The sequence below is a fragment of the Perna viridis genome, chromosome 13 (genome assembly GCF_037379345.1).
Source record: "Perna viridis isolate PV_CMFRI_1.1 ecotype Kerala chromosome 13, ASM3737934v1, whole genome shotgun sequence".
NCBI lineage: Eukaryota > Metazoa > Mollusca > Bivalvia > Mytilida > Mytilidae > Perna > Perna viridis.
In genome coordinates, this window is record NC_142457.1 from 7,581,275 (window position 1) to 7,605,740 (window position 24,466).

A 24,466-nucleotide genomic window follows, 5' to 3' on the forward strand; every position below is an offset into this window, starting at 1 on the left:
ATACACACAACACAAATGTGACTAAGAAACTAAAGAATAATCACAGAAATAAGCAGCACAAACCTTTCTATGAATAAGGGGACCCTGAGGGTCTGGAAAAAAACAGATATGGGGGGGGGGGGGGCATAATTCATAATTCATTGGTCTGGTGAAAGATAAGTACTACTGAAAGTGTTAGGCGAAGAAATCTTCAATACTACACAGCTCACTTAGAGAATATATGAATGAGGTCTTTTTAGAGGAGTAGATACTTAAACTCATTTAAGTGTGAGTTTTTGAAAGACTCTGACAAAATGGGAAAAATCAAAAATATGCATGTCAAAAATCCACTAATCTGACAATATAATTTCACTCAAGGATGCTTTCTTTATTTGAAAAGACCAGTTTTTGATCTCTGTATCACAGGATTGCTCCGAAATTTGTCAACAAAATGTTAGAAAAATTACATTTTTGACAGAGTTATTGCCTTTGAAATGTTCATTTTCGGTGTGTTTCAGTGAAATGAGAACTCAATTTATCAAATGATGTGGAAACGCTTTACTTATTCCTTAATTGTGATGCTCGGAATTTCAAATTAAACATTCAAAATGATGGGTTTTTTTTTTTCATACCATGTTTCACACTCTGCCTGATTCTTACAGAGACTGACTTTTGATAATATAAATGAAAATACAACATCTTCATTGATAGCTTGCTTTACTGCCCTTTGAAAAACTCATGTACTTTTACCTTAAGCTGCCAGAGATTGGCCATTTTGTTTCTGATGAGGAGGATGTTTTGTCAATTTAAAAAATATGATTAACCCTTTTTTTCTATTTTCAGAAAATGAATGTTGTGTCTGTACCAAAAGAACAGTATGGTAATTTTTACAAAGGAGATTCGTACATTGTATTATCAGTAAGTGTTGCTAATTTATCAATTCCTGGATGTTATATAGCACATAAAAGATGATGTTTCGGGGATGTAGTTGGTTATCTCTTGATGAACTTTTTAATGTAGTTAACTGGACCTATCAGACATTGATTTAAATACAAATAGAATATAATAGAAAATGGTCCTGGTCTACATAAAAAGTTTGTCAGATAATTTTCATTTAATCAAGAGACTAACTCTATTCTGTGAACATCATCATTGTATGTGCTGTAAACTAGTTTTAAGTTTTATCAAACGCCAAACTATTTGAAGTTTATAAACATCCTAAATCTTTCTTGAGAGCACCCACAAGAAATTCAATGAAATTACTGTCATTTTTGAAAGCTGTTTTGACAATCCGTCATGTACATTGCTGTCAATGACTTGAAAAGAAATTTGTTTATATAAGCTGACATAACTTAGGCTGTTTAAAGATCTGTGTAAATGTGTGCCCAGTTTTAAGGAGTTATGATGATTGTATTTATATGTTGAAGACATTTTTAAAACTTTTTTTGGAATATTATGGTAAAACAGAAAGCTAAAGTTTAAGCTCAATTTTTTAGAATTCTGTATAACAAATAATTGATGTACATATCTAATTATATTTAAGTACTAATCCATATAAAAGTCATATACTGTCAATAATAGAGGTGATACATTAGGTGCAGAAAAGCCACAGAACAAATGATGCTTATTCAGTCTACATACATCATATTTTTATGTAACTGAAGTCCTTTCTGCATACAAATTTCTATATTGGAGAAAAACGTACTTTATTTCCCATTAATGTTCAACCAAAACAGGAATGTATCTCTTGTGAACTGGCAGTTTCATGTACAATCTATATAATTGTGTCTCAAAAGTGCGACAACTGTATGACAAACTAAGACTGGTTATGTTGTCTGTAACCATTTCTGAATAAGAAGTAAAAAAGAATTTTTTGCGTTTTTTATTTTTTTTATTTTTTTATTTTTTTTTTTTCATAAAAGTATCACCTCCATTTTGATATTTTTAACAAGTGCTTCTGAAGGCTTTAGTCTAGTTAGCCATTTAGTTTTTTGTATTTAAATGTATAATTTTCTATCAGATCGTAGAAGAAGGAGATGAAAGGGGTTGTAATGTGAAGGTACACAATTTTTGCTTGTTACTGCCTGATCACGAAGCAGCACAAAACTAAAAGATTGCACTGCAATCTTTTGTGTGAGCGAGTTGTTCCCCTTTGTTGTCAATGCACAATATATTCAGTCACAGATTCAATGAAAAGTTATATTTTACTACTTCACATGAATAAAATTATTTTTGTACTTATTCTTTTTTTATGTACATGTGTCACATATGTACCACAATTTTAATATTTAAATTTTGATAAATGTTTGTTTGAATGTTTTTTTTTCCAATAAGTGGAAATAGAATTTATCTTCAAAAATCAATTTGGATGATTGTGCTTTAAAATAGACAACAACAAGGGAATCAATGGTCAGTCATGAAAGTTGACTGCTTAGATGCTGCTTTCATATATCTATATTATTTTAGTGGTCAGTAGGTTTCCTAATTATATCGATGCCTTTTTTTGTTTCACTTTACTGTAGATATATTTTGAGCATAAGGCAGTTTAGATGTTAAAATGACATCCTCCGTCTTTTTTAACACATTTGTAGATGATTGATTGGCCTCTGTAGAATTTTGCAATATGATCCCTTTGCCAATGTTTATATTTGTCCTCAATTTTGTCTTGAATTTCATTGAAATATTTGTAGTGAATCCAACCACTAGCTTTTACTTGAGTTCACATTACTTGATTTAATGCGCTTTTTTTCATTTTCACTTTTCTTATAAGAGGCTTGGGTGTCAGTCCTCTTTGCTTTTTGCAAAAACTTTGAAATAGAGTCCTAGTAACATGGGTTTATGATTTTGATTACAAAAGTGAGTTTTTGGTTTTACTGATGTATTAAATCAGATATGAAAAATAGATACAGTACTTTCATATGAAAGAGAAGCAGATAGAATGGTTGATAAATCCACATCAGTACAGCACATCATATGTAAAGTATTTTGCAGTGTATCATAAAATAGACTTAATATGAAACTTAGGAGGACTTAAAACCCTATTTTTACTGGCAACTTTATCATTTTCTGTCTCAGAGTACTGCCATGGTACAAAACCCTATTTTTATTGGCAACTTTATCATTTTCTGTCTCAGAGTACTGCCATGGTACTAAAAATATTTGCAATTTCTAATGACAACATTTTATCATATTGATGGTGAATTCACCCAACTAAGGGAATAATTTCAATTTTAAATAATTGTGTAACTGTCCTGAATGTATTCAATGAATGGCTCTTAGATATCATAGATGTAGTATACATTGTCATTTTAAAAAACAAGGTAGCATATTAAATTCCTTAGAAATGTGTTTTCACTAGGCATGTATGGGTATGTTATGTTTTCCAGGCAAAGGAAATCAAAGGCAGTATGGATGTACATATACACTTCTGGCTGGGCTCGGATACAACACAGGTATACATTATTTGAAATCTGCCTTACCACCTGTTTACAGTAGTATATGTATTATATAGCAGTAACCTGTCTGAAACAAAAACTGTAACTTTTTTATGTAAAATTTTCCTGTTAATAATGACAATGTGGTTTTTGTGACCATAATTTTAAAATTTTCTTCAAAATTACTGGATATGTGCCTGCTTAATTAGTCCTCTGCTCGAAGGGGACTTTAAGTTTGCAGCCTGTCCAGCTGCCAGTCCAACGAGTCAGTTTTCTGCACTTTATTTTATCATGTATTGCTTAACCATGACAAGTTACGGTTTAAGTATTATGTTCAATTGTGTTGATTTCTTGTTGAGTTACAGCCCTTGAACTTAAAATTTGTGCATTAACTCAGGTTTCCTTACTTTATTTTTGTAATGCTTGCAGATATATAATTGTATATAATTGTTATTTGGTACATTACAGTTCAACTTGGAATTGTGTTCCCTTCTGTTGATTTTTTTGCTGAGTTAAGGCCCATGAATTAACTCAGTTTTCTGCACTTTTTTTTTGGTCATATATGCTTGATATTTGGTACATTGTTTACTTTAACAAGTTGCACATGAAGCTCCAGTTTTGTTCTGGTCTCTTGAATTTTTGCTGAGTTATAGCCCTTGGACTTGGAAAATTAATGTCAGGTTTCCATTTTTTTCTCGTTAACAAGTTAAATCCATCATTCTAATGATATTTTCCTGCAATCATCCAAATATTGACCTTTTTTTCAGGATGAGGCTGGTGTGGCAGCCTACAAAACAGTTGAACTTGACGATTATATGGGAGGAGGACCAGTTCAACATAGAGAAGTTGAGGGAAATGAGTCCAAACTGTTCCTTAACTACTTCAAGTCAAAGGGAGGCCTTCGGTATTATTTTTTTTTATATTTAGAAAGAATTCACAAACTTTAGTATAATTTAAACTTGTCTAATTAGCCACATCAAGTAAAACCCTAATTCATCCTTTCAAAAACTATTTTGAAATTTATTGTCGTGTTATTTTTTTCTCTCAGGATATAATCAGTGATATTAAGCAGAACATTTTTTTTTAATGAAACAGAAAATAAAATATAACAAACTTTCTGTTATTGTTTTTTCATTGACTTCTTATTTTTTTATTTATTTTTTTTATTTGATTTTCCCTAGTCAGGATTTATATGATAACTCCACCATCACCATTTTAGTAGGTGTACAGGAGTAAATCATAAAGAATATAAATTACATAATTTATGACTATTTCATATAATTTGATTAATTGGTTAAACTATTATAACTTTAATATAAATATTCTTTCTGTTAATCATGTTATATAAAACACTGAAAGAAAGGGAAAGGCATATTTAACATTATTTTCTTCCTGTTACAGTTACCTTGAAGGAGGATGTGCATCAGGATTCAATCATGTGGAACACAAATTTAGACAGAGACTCCTCCATGTCAAAGGGAAACACCACGTTAGAGTTACTGAGGTAAAATATTGTAGCCATGGTGGCCATCTTGTATTTTTGTTTATTATATCTTTCCTGAAATGTTCTGTATAACACACATTTTATGATACACTTGTATTGATTAACAACCCTGTTTTATATAAAAGATTCTGTTGCTTCAACTTATTAAGGCAAATGGAAAACTAAAAATGTATTGAAATTGATTATTCATAACATAACCTTTCCTTTCCATTGTACAATTATTCTCCCAAATTGCTTTCCCCTATGATATAAAATATATGAATCTGCTTTTATGTCTGTATATCTTCTGACGTAAACATTGTATTTGTTTTTAATATATTGTGATTGTTTTGACAAGTAACTTTTAATCTTTAACTCTTAACTCTTTGCTATTCAGCTTGAAGTAAGTGGAGTTTTGTCTTATACACAGATGGCTAAAATCTTGCATGTTTCCAAACACTCATTGATGTTATGGCTTAGGGGACATTTTTGGAAGGGGAATGAAATATCCCAAAAACACCTGTATTTATATTGGATAGCTTATTTTGGTGTTGTTTGCCAAGGGAATGAAATACCCATAACACTACTGTATATATTGAATGGCTTGGGGGATGTTGGAAAGGAAATAAAATACCCCCAGAATACACTTATATATATATTGGATAGCTTATTGGACTGTTATGTGGCAAGGGGGAATGAAATAGCCAGAAAGATACATCTACTGTTATAGATACATTGGATGGATCCAGAACGTTGTTTGGGTGGAATTAAAGCATTTGTACACATAGTCACATATTCTTATATATTTGTTGGTTGGAAAACATTTGAAAAGTATTTTCAGAAAGTATAAAAATTCACTCTCACATTTTGCTTGTCTTTGATGTGATATTTAGTGAATGACTGGCTATTATAAATTGGATGGATATGATTTTTTTTACAATTTAAAATCCTAAAATATCTATATGTATGTAATGAATGGACATAGTTTGTATTGTATTTAACATGAAATGCCAAATTATCTAATGTAAACTTACCTTTTACAAAATGTGCATGAATTGTACACCCTCTGTATTGACTGTGCATGTAAAATGTTACTCCTTGGATTGGTATATTCTCCTTACCTATGTGAGTTTTGTAAGAGTAGTCATGGACAAGAGAATTTGAAACCTGTGAATTTGAAAACCCAGGAACCACTAGAGTTTTGCTTAAGCAAACATTTTAATCCAAAAACTGCAAGGACCTTTCAGTTCATCTTTCAACAACATACCAACACACACAGATAAATGTGAAAGTGTGTTTTCAAACTCTTGTCACATTTTTTTGCTCAATTCAGGTGAGAAACGTGTGCTATTTACTTGAAAATCATTTGAGGATGATTTGCAAGCAAGTGTAATTTTGTACACATGATGGTCGTCCTGTGTCCTATTGCCTTTGTCCCATGGTCTTTATCCTGTGTTGTTTGCCCTGTGGTCTATGTCCTATTGCCTTTGTCCCATGGTCTTTATCCAGTGTTGTTTGTACTGTGGTCTTTGTCTCATGGTCTTCATCCAATGGTGTATATCCTGTGGTCTATGTCCTATTGTCTTTGTCCCATGGTCTTCATCCAATGGTGTTCGTCTCATGGTTGACCTTTGATGCTTTGCTTTGATCTCTTTTGCTTATATCTACTATCTGCTTTAAGTTTTAGGAGTAATTATAAAAATAAAACATGTTGATAATCTAAAATCCTATTGAAAATAGATCTTCACTGTTGCTCCCTCCTTTTTCTTGAAAGCTTGTAAGATAATTGTACACAGTCATAAGCACCACACATGAACATCATATGATATTCTGCTTATGATAGTTATATAATAATTTTATGACTATCATATGTGAAAAGTCACATGACTGTCACATGTTTATTATCACATGATTATCATATGTGGCACTTTTGATTGTGTAGATCTAGGAATAAGTCAAATGCTGTGTTGATTGTACAACATTCATACTTTAAATTTTCTTTGAACCCTTTTTAATTTGTTCAGGGTCATGATTTTACAAAGAACTGCATGGTCAGTCAATTATTACATATTTATGTTGATTCTGATCAATATCTTTTTAATGTTATCAAGCTGTTGAATTTTCAATGAAGTGGCCTGAAAAATAGGGGGAGGGTGTATTGAAGATTAGGATTCAGTGAGGTTGATTGATTGAGGAGCATACAAAATAACAAATCCTTTCTTTTATAATTGATGTTATGAATAGAATGTTGTAAATCTGTTGTATGTTACCTTTATGAATGGATAGGAAGTAACAAATAAAAAATGGGGGTTAATAAGCAAAACTCTGTAGTAGGGTACAATACTAGCATGGAATATATCCTGAATACAACTGCTCAACCTCTGCTTTGAATTGATTTTATTATTCTTTGGCTAGAAAATCTTTGGCTTTCCTTTAATATGTGTTATAGCTATTAAATGGTCTTAGTGAACATTTTTATTGGCTTCTTTTATAGAATAATTTGCCAGAAGCCTTAGTGATTCTAGGTAGATATGAGTTTTTGGTTTCTTTGTGTTATTAGGAGCTAGAAACATGGACTTCTGTCTGTCATCTCTTAAGTTAGAACTACAAATTGGCTTCAGCTTTTGGAAAACATGAGTCTGTTGTTAATTCATTTTTTAATGTTTTTTTTTTTTACATTGTCATTTTGTTTATTTTGTTTATAACATTTTCATTTTTGAGATTTTTTTTTAATGTAGACAGAATTTTAAGAACAAAAAGGAATGAAATAAAACTGAAATCTGTAATAGTTCATTTCTTGACCTACTCCTTGATCATTTTTTGGAGTGACATTTTGCATTTTTTATGAGTGAGAGTATGCATATTTTTTCAGCACATTTTTTAAATAATAGTTTGAAGACTGTGTTTACAATGATCTGTTGAGTATTTTCCCTTCAAATTCTATAATACAGGCAAGTGATGTAAATAGGGAATATTCCAAGGGTGTGTAACATGTTTAATTTATTAAACTTTTAAGTATTTATTTTTCCTACACATGCATGCAAGTCCATTAATGTATCAGTTAATAGTCCTGGTGTTAAAAGGTGTATTGATATTTTGTAGGCTGCAGCAATGCAGTGGTCAGCTATGAACCATGGAGATGTCTTTATCTTAGATCTTGGCCGTGTATTGTTTGTATGGATGGGCAAAGAAGGAAGTGTCACTGAGAAAAGACAGGTGAGGTTTTCTGTATATTTATATCAAGTTACACCAATGACTTTAAAATTGGTAATTGTTACCTCTTCATTAAGCAGATAGAGTGACCACTGGTTGGCTACAAGTCAGAATTGTGTGTCCAAGTGGGGTTACTTACCAACCTGCATTCTGTTTACTACTTCAGTTCTTTTAAAGTTTTAATGAATATGTCATATTGAACCAATTAAGTGGTTAAAATGTACTTAACTTTTAAAAAAAGTTCGGATAGTTTATTCCCAGCAGTTTAAATTTTGTGAGTTTTTACCTGAGAAACCAACTCTCCTAGTCTTTATAAAAATGTTTGTCCATCAATGCTTTTACTTTCTAGCAACAGAACTTGAAGATACGTGTTGATTATGATCTTTTTGGAAGGCCAACAACATTTCAGACTTGAGTTTTGTTATCTGAGTGTTTAAATTTATACCAGTTTTTGTCCAGTATGGCTGTATGATCCCAAAACAATATCAGATTTTCTGTTTTGGAAGAAGGTTGATTTCTATATAATCTTCTATCATCATGTATGAAATAATGTGAGAATTAATACTCAAGGTCTAACCAGGAAACAAATTCTGTAACAATGACAGAAACCTCATATGTCATATAATTTTTACATTGTTACAGGTGATAAAACAAATTTGATTTTCTTTTTCATAGATTTGTTTCTTTCTTTTTGTCTATTTAGCTAATAAGTTTGATCATGATAACCAGATATGATTTTTACAGGGATGTATGCATGCCAGTGCTTTGAGGGATGAGAGAGCAGGCAAGATGAAGACTAATATAATTATTGTTGATGATGGCCAGGAAGATAAAATGGATCCAGATGAACTCAAAGTAGGTTTTCTTCTATGTGTGCATCCTTGTTTGATCTCTAAATAACATTGCATAATAATGGAATTTACTGCTTTCCTTTTAAATGTTTCACAGGTAAAATTAAATTGTTTGTCATCTGTTCTTATTCTTTAAAAAAAAATTCTGGTTAAGTCTACCACCCCTTTTTGGAGTATGGTCAATTTATTTGTTTTTGGTGACAGCTATGGTAAATATACAGGTAATATACATGCATATTTATTTCTAGCTTGTGATAAAAAGTAAAGATTGTTTCCTGTACCTTTTTTAAGGTTTTTAAAGGTTATCTCTTTTATCACATAGAATGATTCTACACCAATGACCCTACACTTTTTGACAACATTTTATGACACCATTTTTCTCTTGTAGATGTTTCAACAGTATTTACCTCTGAATGAAAGAAATGAGATACAATCCAAAGAGGCCGGTGGAGCAGACGACAAAATTGACAGAAAACATGTCATCAAGTTATATGTGTAAGTTGTTGTACATCATTTGGATGGGGTTGGTGTCTCTTTGTCATATTCTCCATATCTATTCACATGTATAGTTTTGTAGTAGATGGGAAATCATGAAAAGAAGAACTATAACCAGTTATAGGTTATAAGTGATCATTAACATTTGACTGACTCCCGGTATTGAGTGAACACCGCAAACAAAAACAAATCATTCAAGAAGCAAAAGCCAAAAAAGTCGCTTGAACAGCAAAATAGAAAAAAAAATGTTCAAACAGCGAAATAGAAAAAATCATTCAGACAGCAAAAGCGAAATATATTTCAAACAGCGAAAGCAAAAAAATCATTCAGACAGCGAAAGAAAACACTCATTCAGACAGCGAAAGCAAAAAAATCATTCAAACAGCGAAAGCAAAAATATCATTCAAACACCGAAAGCAAAATATCATTCAAACAGCGAAAGCAAAAAAATCATTCAAACAGCGAAAGCAAAATATCATTCAGACAGCGAAAGCAAAAAAATCATTCAAACAGCGAAAGCAAAAAATCATTCAAACAGCGAAAGAAAACACTCATTCAGACAGCGAAAGCAAAAAAATCATTGAAACAGCGAAAGAAAACACTCATTCAGACAGCGAAAGCAAAAAAAATCATTGAAAAAGCGAAAGAAAACACTCATTCAGACAGCGAAAGCAAAAAAATCATTCAAACAGGGAAAGCAAAAAATCATTCAAACAGCGAAGGCAAAAATCATTCAAACAGCGAAAGCAAAAAATCATTCAAACTGAGTATGACTGATTAATTTTAAACCTTATATTCCTTTTGTCCTTAAATGCAATTGATGTTTGAATAAACAGTGGCATACATGGATACATTAATAGTAAAATTCAATGGGAATGTGACAACAAACCTACTGAACTGTGCTGTAAAAAAAAATCACAGATACAAAAAAACAAAAAAAAAACATGAAATTACTTCTGATGCTCCAAGTTACAAAGTATCACCCAGGAAAAATTTACAAAATAAGAATAAAGCCATTTCATAAACAATGAAATATCTACTTCAATAATTCCTGAAACCACATTAATTCTTTACCCCAAAATATATATGTATGAATTTGGCTGAAAGTTAAGGAATATTTTTAAACATTTATATAAATATTTCATTGATGTTTTACAGATGTTCAGAAGATGAAGGAACACTTAAGGTATCTGAAGTTAAAGCTGGTCCGCTGGCTAGATCTGATATGAATTCTGGGGTAAGTTGTTCACTTTTCTCTGTATAAATCATATACTCCTGGATTCTGATTTATGTACATTTCTTTTATATTTGGTGGCCATTTTGTAGGTATTGTTGTCAGAATTTGATAGAATTTTGGACTACAAATTATAGCACTGTTTATCCAAATTGGAATTAACTACACTTAAAGGTCTAATAATTAACCGTAGCTCTAGATTAGACTAGGTTATCAAGGATACCTCTTTGGTAGAAATAAGAATTCATTTTATCTTTCATTTGCAAGAAAGTAAGTATTACTTTTGGAAATCAGTCAACACAAATTCACATCATTATATTGAAATTAATAAAAATACTGTTTTTTTTCTGAATGCATAAAAAATGTAAATATTATATTTCTATCAATATCTGTAGTCAGTTTTTCATAGTGCTTCATCTTGTACACTCTGAAATACAATACTTGTACAATTTGATATGCTTTGTTTGTTTGATGTAATTTAACTTACAACATGATTACTTTGTGTTTATTATTGACAAAATTAGAGATCAATTGCTGTGTTTTTTGATGCACAATATTGTTTGAAATTCTACATTTCTATTTATAAGAGGATGTAGATGGAAATGCTGCTATATTTAAAGCTTTCATGTTTTTCTTTATGACAAATATCATAATGTTTAAATTTTGAAAGAAATATTCTTCTTTGTCTAATTATCTGATATTTTACAGGACTCCTTTATCATAGATAATGGATCAAATGGTTTATGGATCTGGACAGGAAAGAATTCTTCAAGGAAGGAAAAATCTGAAGCTATGAGAAATGCTGTGGTATGTGTTTCTACTGATGCCCCATTTTCAGTGTTTTAGTCTGTTTGGAACTGTTCCACCATTTCCATTACAGTGATAACAAACATAGGAAATAAAAAAGAAAGAATATATTTTCTTTTATATTATTCACCAGAAAGTAAATAATGCTATAAAAGAGTAGTTCTTTCCATAATATGGCATTTAAAAAAAGGACGTTATCATTGTAAAGCAAGGACTTTAACTCTGCCAAACTTTTAGTGTATGTAAAAGAGACAGAAAGATAAGTAATTGTCCAAAAAATAAATCTGTCTTGCTGAATAGAATGTAGTTTTTGTAGTGGATTGAAAAGAAAAAATACATATGTTAAAGGCTGCCAAAGATGATTATTTGAACAAGACTTTTCTTAACATTTATCAAAACACAATGAAGATGTTTTATATGCTGAAAAATTGATTTAAAACTTCCTGTTTCCTAGGGTTTCATTAATAAGAAAGGATTGGACCCCAATACCAGTGTAACTCGAGTGGTAGAAGGTGGAGAGCCTACAGACTTTAAATGTTTGTTTAGAGACTGGCCACAACCTAAAGTGGAAGGAAAGGTCTACAGTAGAAATAGAGTTGGTAAGTGCCTATATTGGCAACTTTATCTGTTTGCCATTGTTCTTACTGGCTGATATTTCAAGCTACTGACATGATACTGATATGATGATTGATTAGAAAGCGTGAATATCGTCCTAATTCTTATATAGATTTTCTCCCTTATATGTTGCTATTGTTGTGCCCGGAATGTGGAAGGGGACTTAAAAATTCAGGTGTTCGTGCATGTGTCAGGACGTCCCAACCTTCTAGGTACAACTCCTCAGAGACCAAAGAAGTATTTTGTTCACACTTTATAGAGTTGGTCATATTCAACCGCAGTATTAATTTGGCAAATTTTAGGGGAGTTATAGGACTTACATGGTTTATTATAGGAACACTTTGTTGGTGCAACTCCTCAGAGGCTGCTGAATTTTTTTGTTAAAATTTTGTAGGATAATTATTAACCATATGTAGTTGATCATATTGCACTGCAGATTTGGTTAGGCTAATTTTACAGGAATTATGGGTCTTAGTTGATTTTCAACATGTTACACTATAGGAACACTTTCTGGCCGCTCAACAGATTTTGTTCAAATTTTGTAGGATTGATAGTCACGATACATGTATGTAGTTGATCATGTTGCCTTGCAGTTTTGTTTTGACAAACTCAAAATTTTTCATCAGCTATGGGTTTTTGCACGTCAATTTTTAGCTCACGCTCACCTGGCCTCTGGCCTTTTGAGCTATTGTCATCCTTGGCATCCATTGTCGTTGTCTGTCGTCGTCATCCATCGTCACTGTCCGTCTTCGTTGTTAACAAATATACAGAACTCGATATAACTTGGTATAAATGTTCCTTGGGGTATCCTACATAGAACTGATGTTGGGATTTTTGATTTGTCAAAAAACATGGCCAACGTTACTAAAAATAGAACATAGGGGTCAGACAGTAGTTTTTCACATATATCTCCAAAATCGTTAGGTTTAGCTACATTCTGACAGAGTAAAAGTGTTCAGCATGATGAGATCTATTTCCAGTTAAATTTTGGTTTTAATCTGTTGAGCCATGTTGGAGTTATTGCCCTTTTTCAACAATTTTTGCTATTTTTAATGTTATTTCTTTCAAAAATCTTCTCCTCTAACACTACTTGACCAATTGAAACCAAACTTGTAATTAATGTTCCTTGGGGTATCATGCATAGAACTGATATGGAGATTTTTGATTTGTTGAAAAAACATGGCCACCATTACTAAAAATAGAACATAGGGTCAGACTGCAGATTTTTGCATATATCTCCTAAACCATTAGGTTTAGCTAAATTCTGAAGTAGGGGAAAATGTTGAGCATGATCAGATCTATTTCTTGTCAAATTTTGGTTGTAATCGGTTAAGCCATGTTGGAGTTATTGCCCTTTTTCAACAATTTTTGCTATTTTAAAATGTTATTTCTTTCAAAAATCTTCTCCACTGATACTGCTGAACCAATTGAAACCAAACTTGGTATGAATGTTCCTTGGGGTATCCTGCATAGAACTGGGGTGGGGATTTTTGATCCGTCAAAAAACATGGCAGCCATTACTAAAAATAGAACATAGTGGTCAAACGGTAGTTTTTCGCATATATCTCCAAAACCATTAGGTTTATAGCCAAATTCTTTCAGTAGCTGAAATTATCCTTATTATTAGGACTACAAAAGTCTTCAGGGATAAAAGTTGTCAGGTGGCTCCTTGATAGGGGAAAAATGACTTTTTTTTAATAGTTTTCAGTCAATATCTTGAAAACTATGTTAGATTAAAAGAAACTTTCAATTGTTGAAACGATCCTTATGATAACCCTACCAAAGTCTTCTTGAGTCAAAATTGTTGGACATCTTCTTGTTAAATTTATTGCTTTGAAAGGCAAAATTCAACCAGGTAGGCGATTCAGGCTTCTAGGAGTCTCTTGTTTTTTTTTGTGGCAGTGGGGGGGGGGAGGGGGGGACATATAGCTACGTGTAGCAATCTTGTCAAAATAAATTTCAAATTTTGTAAAAGGCAGATTGATATTCGTGTTGTGGCGTTTTGGTGGGAAAAGGTCAGAGAGAGAGTGAAGTAATTGAATTTATTTCACAGTGTGAATTATCAAAAATTTTTACACAGGGAAATCACTTCTATCTTTATAATGAGAAAAAAATATCATATTTCCAATGCAAACATTCCAACATATTCTCTGTGACATCACAAAGAGAAAAAGAAAGTCAGTTTTGAACGTCTCGAAAGAAAATCATATCTTACCCTATTAAGGTCACTGTGATGCTTTTTTTCTCAACTTCAGTACAGTAGATTAAACATTCATGTCAGTCGCCTAAATAAAAGTTTAACCGTTAAATGTCTATAGACATTTTGTTATTGTAGCCAAAACTATACAGACTAAATTTGATGCTTCAACTTTACATGAGAACAGACAGTTAGCAGCAGAGACACAAATGTTTGATGATGGCTCAGGAAGAGCTGAGGTAAATGGCAATTTTCTTTTCTAATAGTTAAATATAACTGCAAAAAATTGGTTCTTTGAATTTTTGATAATCAATTGTTTCATATGATTTTTATTTTCATATAAATTGAAAAATTTAATTAACTTTAAATTCCTTAATTATTGATTAAATTACAAACCTGACATTCAATATTTCAAGACAACAGTTTGATGTTAATTGACACTAATTATGGTGTTTCCGTGATTAATTGTGTGGGTTCTTTTAAGGATAATGAAAAGGTTATTTATAAACAAACGCAGATATCTATGTATAGGTATTAAATCTTTTCATTTAAAACCAAAATTTGATTAAGGTTTTTGTGATACAGAATAATTTTTTTTTTGTTATGGTTGAATTATAAATATTAACATTAACAATGTCATGTTGTATGACGGGTGCAAAATTTTGCAATTTTGAGTAGAAAAAGGTATATGAACAATTTTACCATTTCAAATTTTGGTTGATGTTGATTGGTGAACTGAGTACTGAAGCCCAGAGTAAATGTTTTGCAGAATTTATTGTACTGTTTTTAGATATAAAAATTGGCCAAAATAAGCACCCAACAAAAATTACCTGCTATGTGGTATTTTCTATAATGAAGAAATTATCAATAGTACAAAAAGACTTATCCTCATTATAAATGTACTTTTTCTTTTTCATTTCAGGTTTGGAGAGTAGAGAATTTCAATTTAGTCCCACAGGAGAAACATCACATGGGTCAATTATTTGGAGGAGACTGTTATGTTATTAAATACTCATACCCACATCCAGACTACAAAAATCATGTTATATATTACTGGCAGGTATGACCCTCCATACATTTCTGTTGTCAAACTACAAATATCATGTTATATATTACTGGCAGGTATGACCCTCCATACATTTCTGTTGTCAAACTACAAATATCATGTTATATATTACTGGCAGGTACAACCCTCCATACATTTGTTGTCAAACTACAAAAATCATGTTGCATATTAGTGGCATGTATGACCCTCCATATGTTATTTATTACTGGCAGGTACAGACTTCCATACTTATCTATAATCAAACTACAAAAATTAGATTTTTTAGATTGGATGTTCTTGGTTGTGTTTATGTCTGTTTTCCATGTCTGATCTTTGTCCCAGGATTACATTTTTTTTATTTCCACTAGAATCTTGGTTCCCTTAATTATTCTTTATCACATTTCAGTTTCCTTGTCTATTTCAAAATAAGATTTAAAAATGATGGGTTTTTGCTTTGATCCAAGGAGAATTGGGTCATGTAAGCCTGAACCCATTCCATCACATCTAGGTTTCTGAATGTTCTGTATACAATCTATTAAAACTTATACACAAGAGTAATCAAGGGAATTAATGTTATAGCGGTAATCAAAAGAATGTAATCCAGGGACAAAGCCCAGACATGGAAAACAGACATACACAACAAAGAACATAAAGTAACTAAAATCATACATACAAAGTAATAAAAGTAAATGGCCAACTCGGACTCCACTAAAAACTGGGAGCGTGGACCAGGTGCACCAGTAGGGTAAGCGTCCTCTGCTTTTCTAGAAACACCCACAAAGTATGAAGTACAAAGTATGAAGTATGAAGAGCAAAGTATGAAATACAAAGTATGAAGTACAGATCAAGTTAGATAACTGTATTTTCTTTTTAAATGATTAAGAGTTATGACCCTTTTTTTATCTCCAAATTTAGGCTGTTGTGGTATTTGTGAGCACAGGAACTTTTTCTCAAATATATCAATTTATAAACAATGTTTTCTTAACAATTTATTTTGTCATTATATAGGGATCTAAGTCATCAACAGATGAAAGAGGTACATCAGCACTTAAAGCTATAGAATTAGATGATGCTGTAGGCGGCGCTGCTGTGCAGGTATGTATTTATGGACTTAAATTGTAGGAAAGGAATAAAAGAAGTGAGAAAAAGAAACAAACACCGCCCGAAAACACAATAGATGTACAAGAAAATCTCAGAACCTTTTTAAGATTTTTTTTAGATTTCTCTATCTTGCACTTTCAGCAGTGTTAGATTCTTAATATCTCATTAGCAGTATAAACATACACAGTGAGAATGACTAAAATTTATTTTAAATGGAGTTTTAAAAGAACTATGTTTACAAGACATCTTTTAAAGTCACCTCATATCATAAATTTCACTGTAAAGAGTTTTGAATTGCTTTGTAATTTGATCAATTGATACAGTTTTTGTTGTTTTTGTGTTCGTTTTTTATCTAAGAAATTAAAATCTCACATTCAATGCAACATGATTTTCTACTGGTTTCAGGTTCGAGTAGTCCAAGGAAAAGAGCCAGTTCACTTTATGTCCATATTTGATGGCAAAATGATCATCTTCCAGGTATGTAATATTGTAGGGAATTTTTTTTAGAAATTGTCGCGAAGAAAAATCTGCTTGCATTTATTATGGTGAGTGTGTCATTTTCGCTGAACCATAATATGGTTATAATTTTAAAAAGTTCCATAATATATGTTTTGATGTCTACAATTACAAGACAGTTGCAATACATGCAATAATTAAACATATACCCAAGATTCCAGTCTTTACCAAGATGTAGTCCTTGTATCATAGCATCAGTTCTTGTCATTATTACAAATTTTAGTGTCTTGTTTTTTGTATGTTGTATAAAGTTATGTGCATGAATTCTGATTTTTTATGTACTGTTAACCATGCCTCCTATAGGGTCCCTTAATTTCTTATTCCTCTTCTGAATTTACAGTACACAGTGTTTATTCTTTTTGTAGGGAGGCAAAGCTGGTTGGGACAATGGTGAGAAAAACTCTGATGGTCCTGGTGATACATACATGTTACAGGTCCGTGGAACTTCTCCTCTCAACACAAAGGCTGTACAGGTCGACCTCACGGCAGAATCACTCAATTCTAATGATGTGTTCGTAGTTTTCTCTAAGAAGGCAGTGTATATATGGTCTGGAAAGGTGAGATATGTTCAAAGGTCATATTCATGTTGTTTCTTTTCAATGTAAACTGTCTAATTTTTAGCTCAACTGCCATCACTTGGCGTCCATCGTCGTCGTCAACAATTTTTCAAAACTCTTCTCCTCTGACACTACTTGATCAATTGGAACCAAACTTGGTATGAATGTTCCTTGGGGTATCGTGCATAGAACTGATGAGGGGATTTTTGATCTGTCGAAAAATATTGCCACTTTTACTAAAAATAGAACATAGGGGTCAGTGTTTTTTGCATATATCCCCAAAACCGTTAGGTTTAGCAATATAATTTCAATTGCTGAAATGACCCTTATTATAAAGCCTTCAGAAGTCTTCATGGATCAAAGTTGTCAGGTGACTCCTTGTAAGAGTTATTGCCCTTGAAAGATGAATAATGACTGGTTTTTTTTACAATTTTCAGCCAATATCTTGAAAACTATAATAGATAGAAAGAAACTTTCTATAGCTGAAATGATCATTATGATTGTCCTACCAAAGTCCTCTGAGTCGAAATTGTTGGACAACTCCTTGTTAAATATATTGCCCTTGAAAGACAATATTTAACTAGGTGAGTGATTTAGTCTCCTGTGAGCCTCTTGTTTATTTTGACCAAATGTGAATTTACAATCCAGGTACCAGTATATATAATTGCTAATGGTGTAACAGCAATTTTTTTCAAAGCATCTTTCAATGTAAATTTTTAAGTTTTATGGTTATATGTCAAATCTTCAGTAATATAAGGGGGAGTAAACAGAACATAGAACAGGATAGCCACATTTACAAGTCACTCACAGGTGGAATGATTAATGGAGAATACTGATATATTTCATATTAATTTATTTTATTTTCAGTCGAATGGAGATTGGTACTGTTACACATAATATAGTATTCAGGAGAATGGTGATTGATTTTCTGGTCTCAGATTTAGAATAATGTTTCCTAGTGGGATGTAATGCCTACCTTCAGGCAGTTGCTTCTGTGAGTTAGCACATTCAAAATGTCCCTCATGATTTTGATTCAGGACAAAGCATGGTCTGATTTTCTGCCATTTTAAGGCGTAATTCCAATTTTTGGTTCTTTTTTACAGTGTGTTTACTTTCAATTTTGGCAATATCCGCCTTTTTGGTTGGCTCTGTAAAACCATGTCTAGGTTGATGATCAACCATTCTATCCTTGAATAGCATGAAATATCTGCAATACAGTAGGAATTTTAAATCAATCCTTGAATGGCATGAATTATCTGCCATAAGGTAGGAATTTTAAGTCAATCCTTGAATGGCATGAAATATCTCCATACAGTAGGAATTTTAAATCAATCCTTGAATGGCATGAAATATCTCCATACAGTAGGAATTTTAAATCAATCCTTGAATGGCATGAAATATCTGCCATAAGGTAGGAATTTTAAATCAATCCTTGAATGGCATGAAATATCTGCCATAAGGTAGGAATTTTAAATCAATCCTTGAATGGCATGAAATATCTGCCATACAGTAGGAATTTTAAATCAATCCTTGAATGGCATGAAATATCTGCCATACGGTAGGAATTTTAAATCAATCTATCTTTTTTATTCTGTTGATAGGGTAGTACAGGAGATGAGAGAGAAATGGCAAAGAGAATAGCAAGTGCTTCTCCAAGGTATGTAGTAATATATCTAAAAACCTTATAGGAAGGAGGTTTAAGTCTTGACATTTTTATATTATATCGGGAAAAATTGAGAGGGTACTTCGTACTTTAAGTGATATCCATGGATAATGGTAAGAAAATGAGTCTATGCATGATTGGTATGTGAGTAAAATTTTGTATTGAGGCACCCATAAAAAAGATGAAGAAAGACCCTAGAGCTTAAAAATTAGGTTAAGCTGGCCTGCAAGTGCCTCTTGAGGTAACACTAACTATCATTACTGAACTTTGCAGCAAGTCTTATTAGGGATAAAAATTAATGGTCATATTGTCACATTCTTTTGTTCATGGTAAAATTAAACTGAATTTTAGCTGTAAGGTTTCAACATGATTTTTGTTTAAGCTTCGCTTTTTTGTAAGTCATCTGTTTATATTACAGAAATCCAACAATGGTATTTGAAGGTCAGGAGAAGAATGATTTCTGGGAGACAATTGGAGGAAAGAAACCGTACTCAAGTGATAAACGCTTACAGGTTTGTACGCACAGTTCATCTTGATATGTAACATACTTGCAGTCACAAAAATTTGTATGTGTAAAATTGGTCGAAAGATATGACGTCACAATTGCCATTTTCTATTGCGACCTCATTACTTACAATAAATTGTCCTCTTGTTATTTGTTGCGAAAATTGTTTCCAAATTTGAATTTAAGTTTACAATTACATGTTTACTGTGTATATATACAGTTTTGCCAGTATCCACTTTTTTTTTGTATCTCTGAAGATCAGGTCTGATGTTAATTGTTCAGTGTTGTGGCTAATACTACATGTATTAAGTACCAGTCTGCATTAAATTCAGAAACTTCCAATGGTAAAGTGATTCATGTTCAAGACAAAATCCATCAAACAAACGATGCTTTTTCAGTCTACACATGCTAAACTTTTACATAACAATAACCTTTTCTGCATTCAGATCTGCACTTTTTAGAAAATCATACATTGATCTCCCACTAAAAGCAACCAAATCAAGCCAAATCAAGAACGATAACTCTTGCAAAGTGCAAATTTCATTTACAATCTATATAATTTTTATCTTAAAAGTGCAACAACCAAATGAAAAACGAAGACTGGCTACATGATCAGTTACTGTGTCTGAACAAGAAATAAAACAGAATTTGGTGGGTTTTTGACATGCATGAATCACCTTCTGTCTGATTTTTAGAAAGACTGCTACTTAATGTTACCTGGGGATTTGAATCAAAACTAACAATCCATGTTACTTATTGACAGTGAAATATACAGATATTTTTTTGCAGAATACTTCTGTGAAAGTACTTATATTCGTGGGGTACCAATTTTCGTGGATTTTGTGGTTGACTTGAACCATGAAATTCAATTCCTGATGAAGTTCATATTTTCTGTTTATTTGTAGTGGGAAATATCAAACCATGAATTTAAGAATCCATGATTCAACAATTTGTCTGCACTCCACGAAAATTGATATCCACTAAAAAGTACTTTCACAGTAAAAGATATTTATAAATTAGGAGTTAAAAATTAAAAAATTGTTTCACTCCAATATTTCATATATACTTATTAGTTATTGATAATCAAATCAGCAATACTGAATCAGTCTGATTTTGATAGATTTCTTTACAATGACTTTGAGGATGATTTTCACAGGTTAAACTATACCTTTTGCATATCTTTTCAAGAGCCATGAACCAGTTTTTTAAAACCTTTAGTATTTTCTTATGTGTGTCAAAAACTATTACTGGTACATGATGAAACAACTCAGATATCTTGTGTAGCTGCACATACACAACCTCATTATACCCCACTTGCAATGTTGGGTTTTTAAGAGGAGCTATTTAAAGTAGATCATTCAAATCATATATTACCAATGAAAGCACAATGTACTGTTCTGTAAAACATATATTAGGAAGGTCTTACATAATGTTATGTATTTTATTTCCAGGAACCAGAAAACTCTCATCCTGCTAGATTATTCCAGTTATCAAATGCAGCAGGTAGATTCACCTGTGATGAAATACCTGACTTTGCACAGGTAAGAAATTACTAAAATACTAAGTTGATGTTGTCTTTCACTATTCAAGACTTTGGTATGCAACATATAAGTATATACAAGTTCTTTAAAACAGTGTAGTATTATTATCGATATGTACAAATTAAGCATTGTGGAGAACTACATATTTTGACGTTTTCTGTGTGATATAATGGTTTGCAATACATACTTTGTATCCACTTAAAAAGTCTTTCATTCAACTGATTTTGAATATCTCTATTTAAGTATCATTTCGAATGAATTTCAGACACAACCTTTGGTGGAGGTGATTCATGGTGTAGAAAAATAAACAACCAAACAAACAATAATTTTTTTGGCTACTTATGCTTATTTTTATGTATCCATAATCCTCTCTGTACTTCTGAGAAAACCATACATTAATCTTAAACTAAAATCTACTAAATCAAGAATGATAACTCTTTCAAAGTGCCAAATTCATACACAATCTGTAGTTTTTATCACCATAGTGCAATTATAGAATGATGGTCTAAGACTCCATAGGGGTGTGGTCTGTAAATGTTATTGAATAAGAAAAAAACAATGAATTATGTGGGTTTTTTTTAAATACATGAATCAACTCCTGTCTAATTTTTATTATGACTGATACTTAAGACAAATTTACAATCTTAACATTATTTGCAATGAATTTGTAGGAAGATTTAGTTGAGGATGATATCATGATATTAGATGTCTGGGACAGTGTATATATCTGGGTTGGAAACGGAGCTAACCAACAGGAAAGGAAAGAGGCAGCAAGATTAGCACAGGTAAACTATAAATGATTTTATTCTTCATAGTCAATCCTGCAATAAAGTGAAATTTGAATATATTGTGCAAACAGGCTATTTTGGGAGGATAAATGGTTTTCCAATTATCGGAGGAAAACATTTCCAAAACAGGTGAAATGTTGATTCAAATGATATACCTTTAAGCTAAAGGGTCTTTTGAAATTCTTTTTCAGTTAAATCATGTTCTCATAACAAAACTTTTTCTTTGCAAAGAATGATTTTCAGACAGTTTCTGAATCTGTCCATTATAGTTTCGTATAAAGTTGCAGAGGTCAATATTGATAAATGCCTAAAGAAATTTGTAAACTATTCATTCTCTTTGTTGTCTTATTAATTACTATAGTAGTGATACACTTAGTGGCCAACAGTATAATCTGCATTATTAAATTATGCCATACTGACTGACTGGTTCCCTATTTTTCAGGAATATATAGACACAGATCCAGCAGGGAGAGATAATGACACTCCTATTTACCTTATAAAGCAGGGATTAGAGCCTCCCACATTTACTGGTTTCTTTGGCATGTGGGATAGAGACATGTGGAGTGTAAGTACACTTCAGCAGTAATTGGACAGTCTTACACTAGAAATGTAATCCTAGCCTCTGTACTAAGAATGTCAATGAATAATCCACTCAAGTTATAGTCTTAACCAGTTTACATATTATTAGATAAGATTACATTTAAAAGGTAGCCCTAACCAGAGTGAAGAGGAATTTTTTTGATAGGGTCACACTCTAAATATAGTTTTTTAAACATAGGTAGTCCATGAATGGACATGCACTCAAAATGTAGTTTTTTATGCATATAAAGAGAGTCCATGAATTGACTTACACTCAAAATGTAGTCCTAACCAGTGCAGAAAGGCAGGCACAAGATAGGCTTACACTAAAATGTAGTCCTAACCAGTACAAAAAGGCAGGCACAAGATAGGCTTACACTAAAATGTAGTCCTAACTTATATGTTACTTGATGTAACAGTAACAGTTTGGTTAAGGGTACATATATTTAAGCCTAAATAAAAAGCTGCTTTTCTACACATCCCAACTTCTCATACTTACAGAATACATCCAAGCTTTAAAAGCATTAAATGTTCTACTGATCATGATGTTATATATCAAATTGATACAGGGAAGATAACGTAAACTTATAGAAGGGTCTGAAAAATTCCCAACAATGTTAGATCTGTCAAATTTGCGAAGCAAACTTTTAATCATTCCCTCCTAGATTAATCCTACGGTATATTGGTATCACTAATGGGCATTGACTCACAGATTTATTTTTATATCTTATTTGGGTCGGTATTTGAGGAGTTTGATAAAACTATGAGTCTCTTCCACAAATCTTGGATATGTAACACTTTATATTTATTTCTAAAATCCATCACTCTTTTTGTTACTTTTTTTTTCTGCAACAGACTTCTCATAGCCATTTGGTATTCTGATACAAGATTTTTTATAAGAATTCCATATTGAGGAATATGATTTTGGGCTTTGAGAACCTGTTTTATAACTGTTTACCATTTATTTTGACCATTGCCTAAAGTTTGGGTATTGGCTTACTGATATACAATTGTACTTTCATATCATTAAATTTCAATTACAGAAAGGAATGTCATATCAGGATCTGAAGAAGCAGTTAGGAGATGGAAATGAAGCAATTTCATTAGTTAAAGCAGTGAGTAGTATTTCTGTGAATACCTTGTATATTTTTTGCAGTGGGGTTTTTGTTACCCTGTGTCATGTGTGTATGGTTGGATTAATATTCTTACATAAAAAAATAAACAACAGGAATAAGAATTTACATGCTTTTGAAAGAAAAATCAGTGTTTTTTTTGTTTTTTTTCTGTGAATAAGTAATTGTACCCCATAGAAAAAAAGAAACAATATGGTGACATGCAATAAATGCACTGTTGTATAACCTTAATACAAAATGGTATATAGTTTCAGGGATCCCCAAAATGTCTTCATACAAGTGTAAATACACCTTTAAGTAAGCTATGATAGGCCTTGACAACAAAAGTAATAAAATCCATGGTTACAAAACAGTAGCACTTCTCCAAAGTAAACCTAAAAGTCAAATAATTCATTCCATCACTATCTAGTACATATCAGGATTCTTGGCTGAGGGTCCAATACATTTTATGATTTTAACAGATAGGTCATATTTTTTTATTAATAAAAAATGACACATAGTCAGTTAATTTAAACAGAACATATCCATTTTAGTCTCTTATTATCTCTTTTTCTTCACAGGCTGATGTCAATGGTGAAGTTAGTTTTGACTCTGTACCTAAATACAGTTTAGAACAGTTAGCTGTCCCAGCGGAGGAGTTGCCTAATGGAGTAGACCCATCTTGTAAAGAGGTATGTTGAAATATTCAGAACTAATTACTCTGTACTAACAAAATATGGGAGGTTTATTT

General features: G+C 31.9%; 1 protein-coding gene across 8 annotated transcripts in view; it reads left to right on the forward strand.

Annotated features, from left to right (window-relative positions):
* Positions 1-24,466, forward strand: part of LOC148599421 (villin-1-like) — a 53,078-nt gene that overhangs the window by 23,900 nt on the left and 4,712 nt on the right. For 7 of the 8 annotated variants that reach the window (XM_088557062.1, XM_088557064.1, XM_088557068.1 and 4 more), the window contains exons 3-25: positions 823-897; positions 2,000-2,038; positions 3,366-3,431; positions 4,181-4,317; positions 4,815-4,917; positions 7,999-8,112; positions 8,854-8,964; positions 9,349-9,455; positions 10,614-10,692; positions 11,398-11,496; positions 11,951-12,095; positions 14,447-14,547; positions 15,231-15,368; positions 16,362-16,448; positions 16,860-16,931; positions 17,336-17,527; positions 19,129-19,184; positions 19,609-19,702; positions 21,147-21,236; positions 21,908-22,021; positions 22,467-22,589; positions 23,647-23,718; positions 24,297-24,407. In XM_088557062.1, coding sequence (XP_088413188.1) covers positions 823-897; positions 2,000-2,038; positions 3,366-3,431; positions 4,181-4,317; positions 4,815-4,917; positions 7,999-8,112; positions 8,854-8,964; positions 9,349-9,455; positions 10,614-10,692; positions 11,398-11,496; positions 11,951-12,095; positions 14,447-14,547; positions 15,231-15,368; positions 16,362-16,448; positions 16,860-16,931; positions 17,336-17,527; positions 19,129-19,184; positions 19,609-19,702; positions 21,147-21,236; positions 21,908-22,021; positions 22,467-22,589; positions 23,647-23,718; positions 24,297-24,407 — 2,325 coding nt within the window. The remainder of the gene's footprint in view (positions 1-822; positions 898-1,999; positions 2,039-3,365; positions 3,432-4,180; positions 4,318-4,814; positions 4,918-7,998; positions 8,113-8,853; positions 8,965-9,348; positions 9,456-10,613; positions 10,693-11,397; positions 11,497-11,950; positions 12,096-14,446; positions 14,548-15,230; positions 15,369-16,361; positions 16,449-16,859; positions 16,932-17,335; positions 17,528-19,128; positions 19,185-19,608; positions 19,703-21,146; positions 21,237-21,907; positions 22,022-22,466; positions 22,590-23,646; positions 23,719-24,296; positions 24,408-24,466) is intronic. The other variant, XM_088557069.1, reaches the window with a different exon arrangement.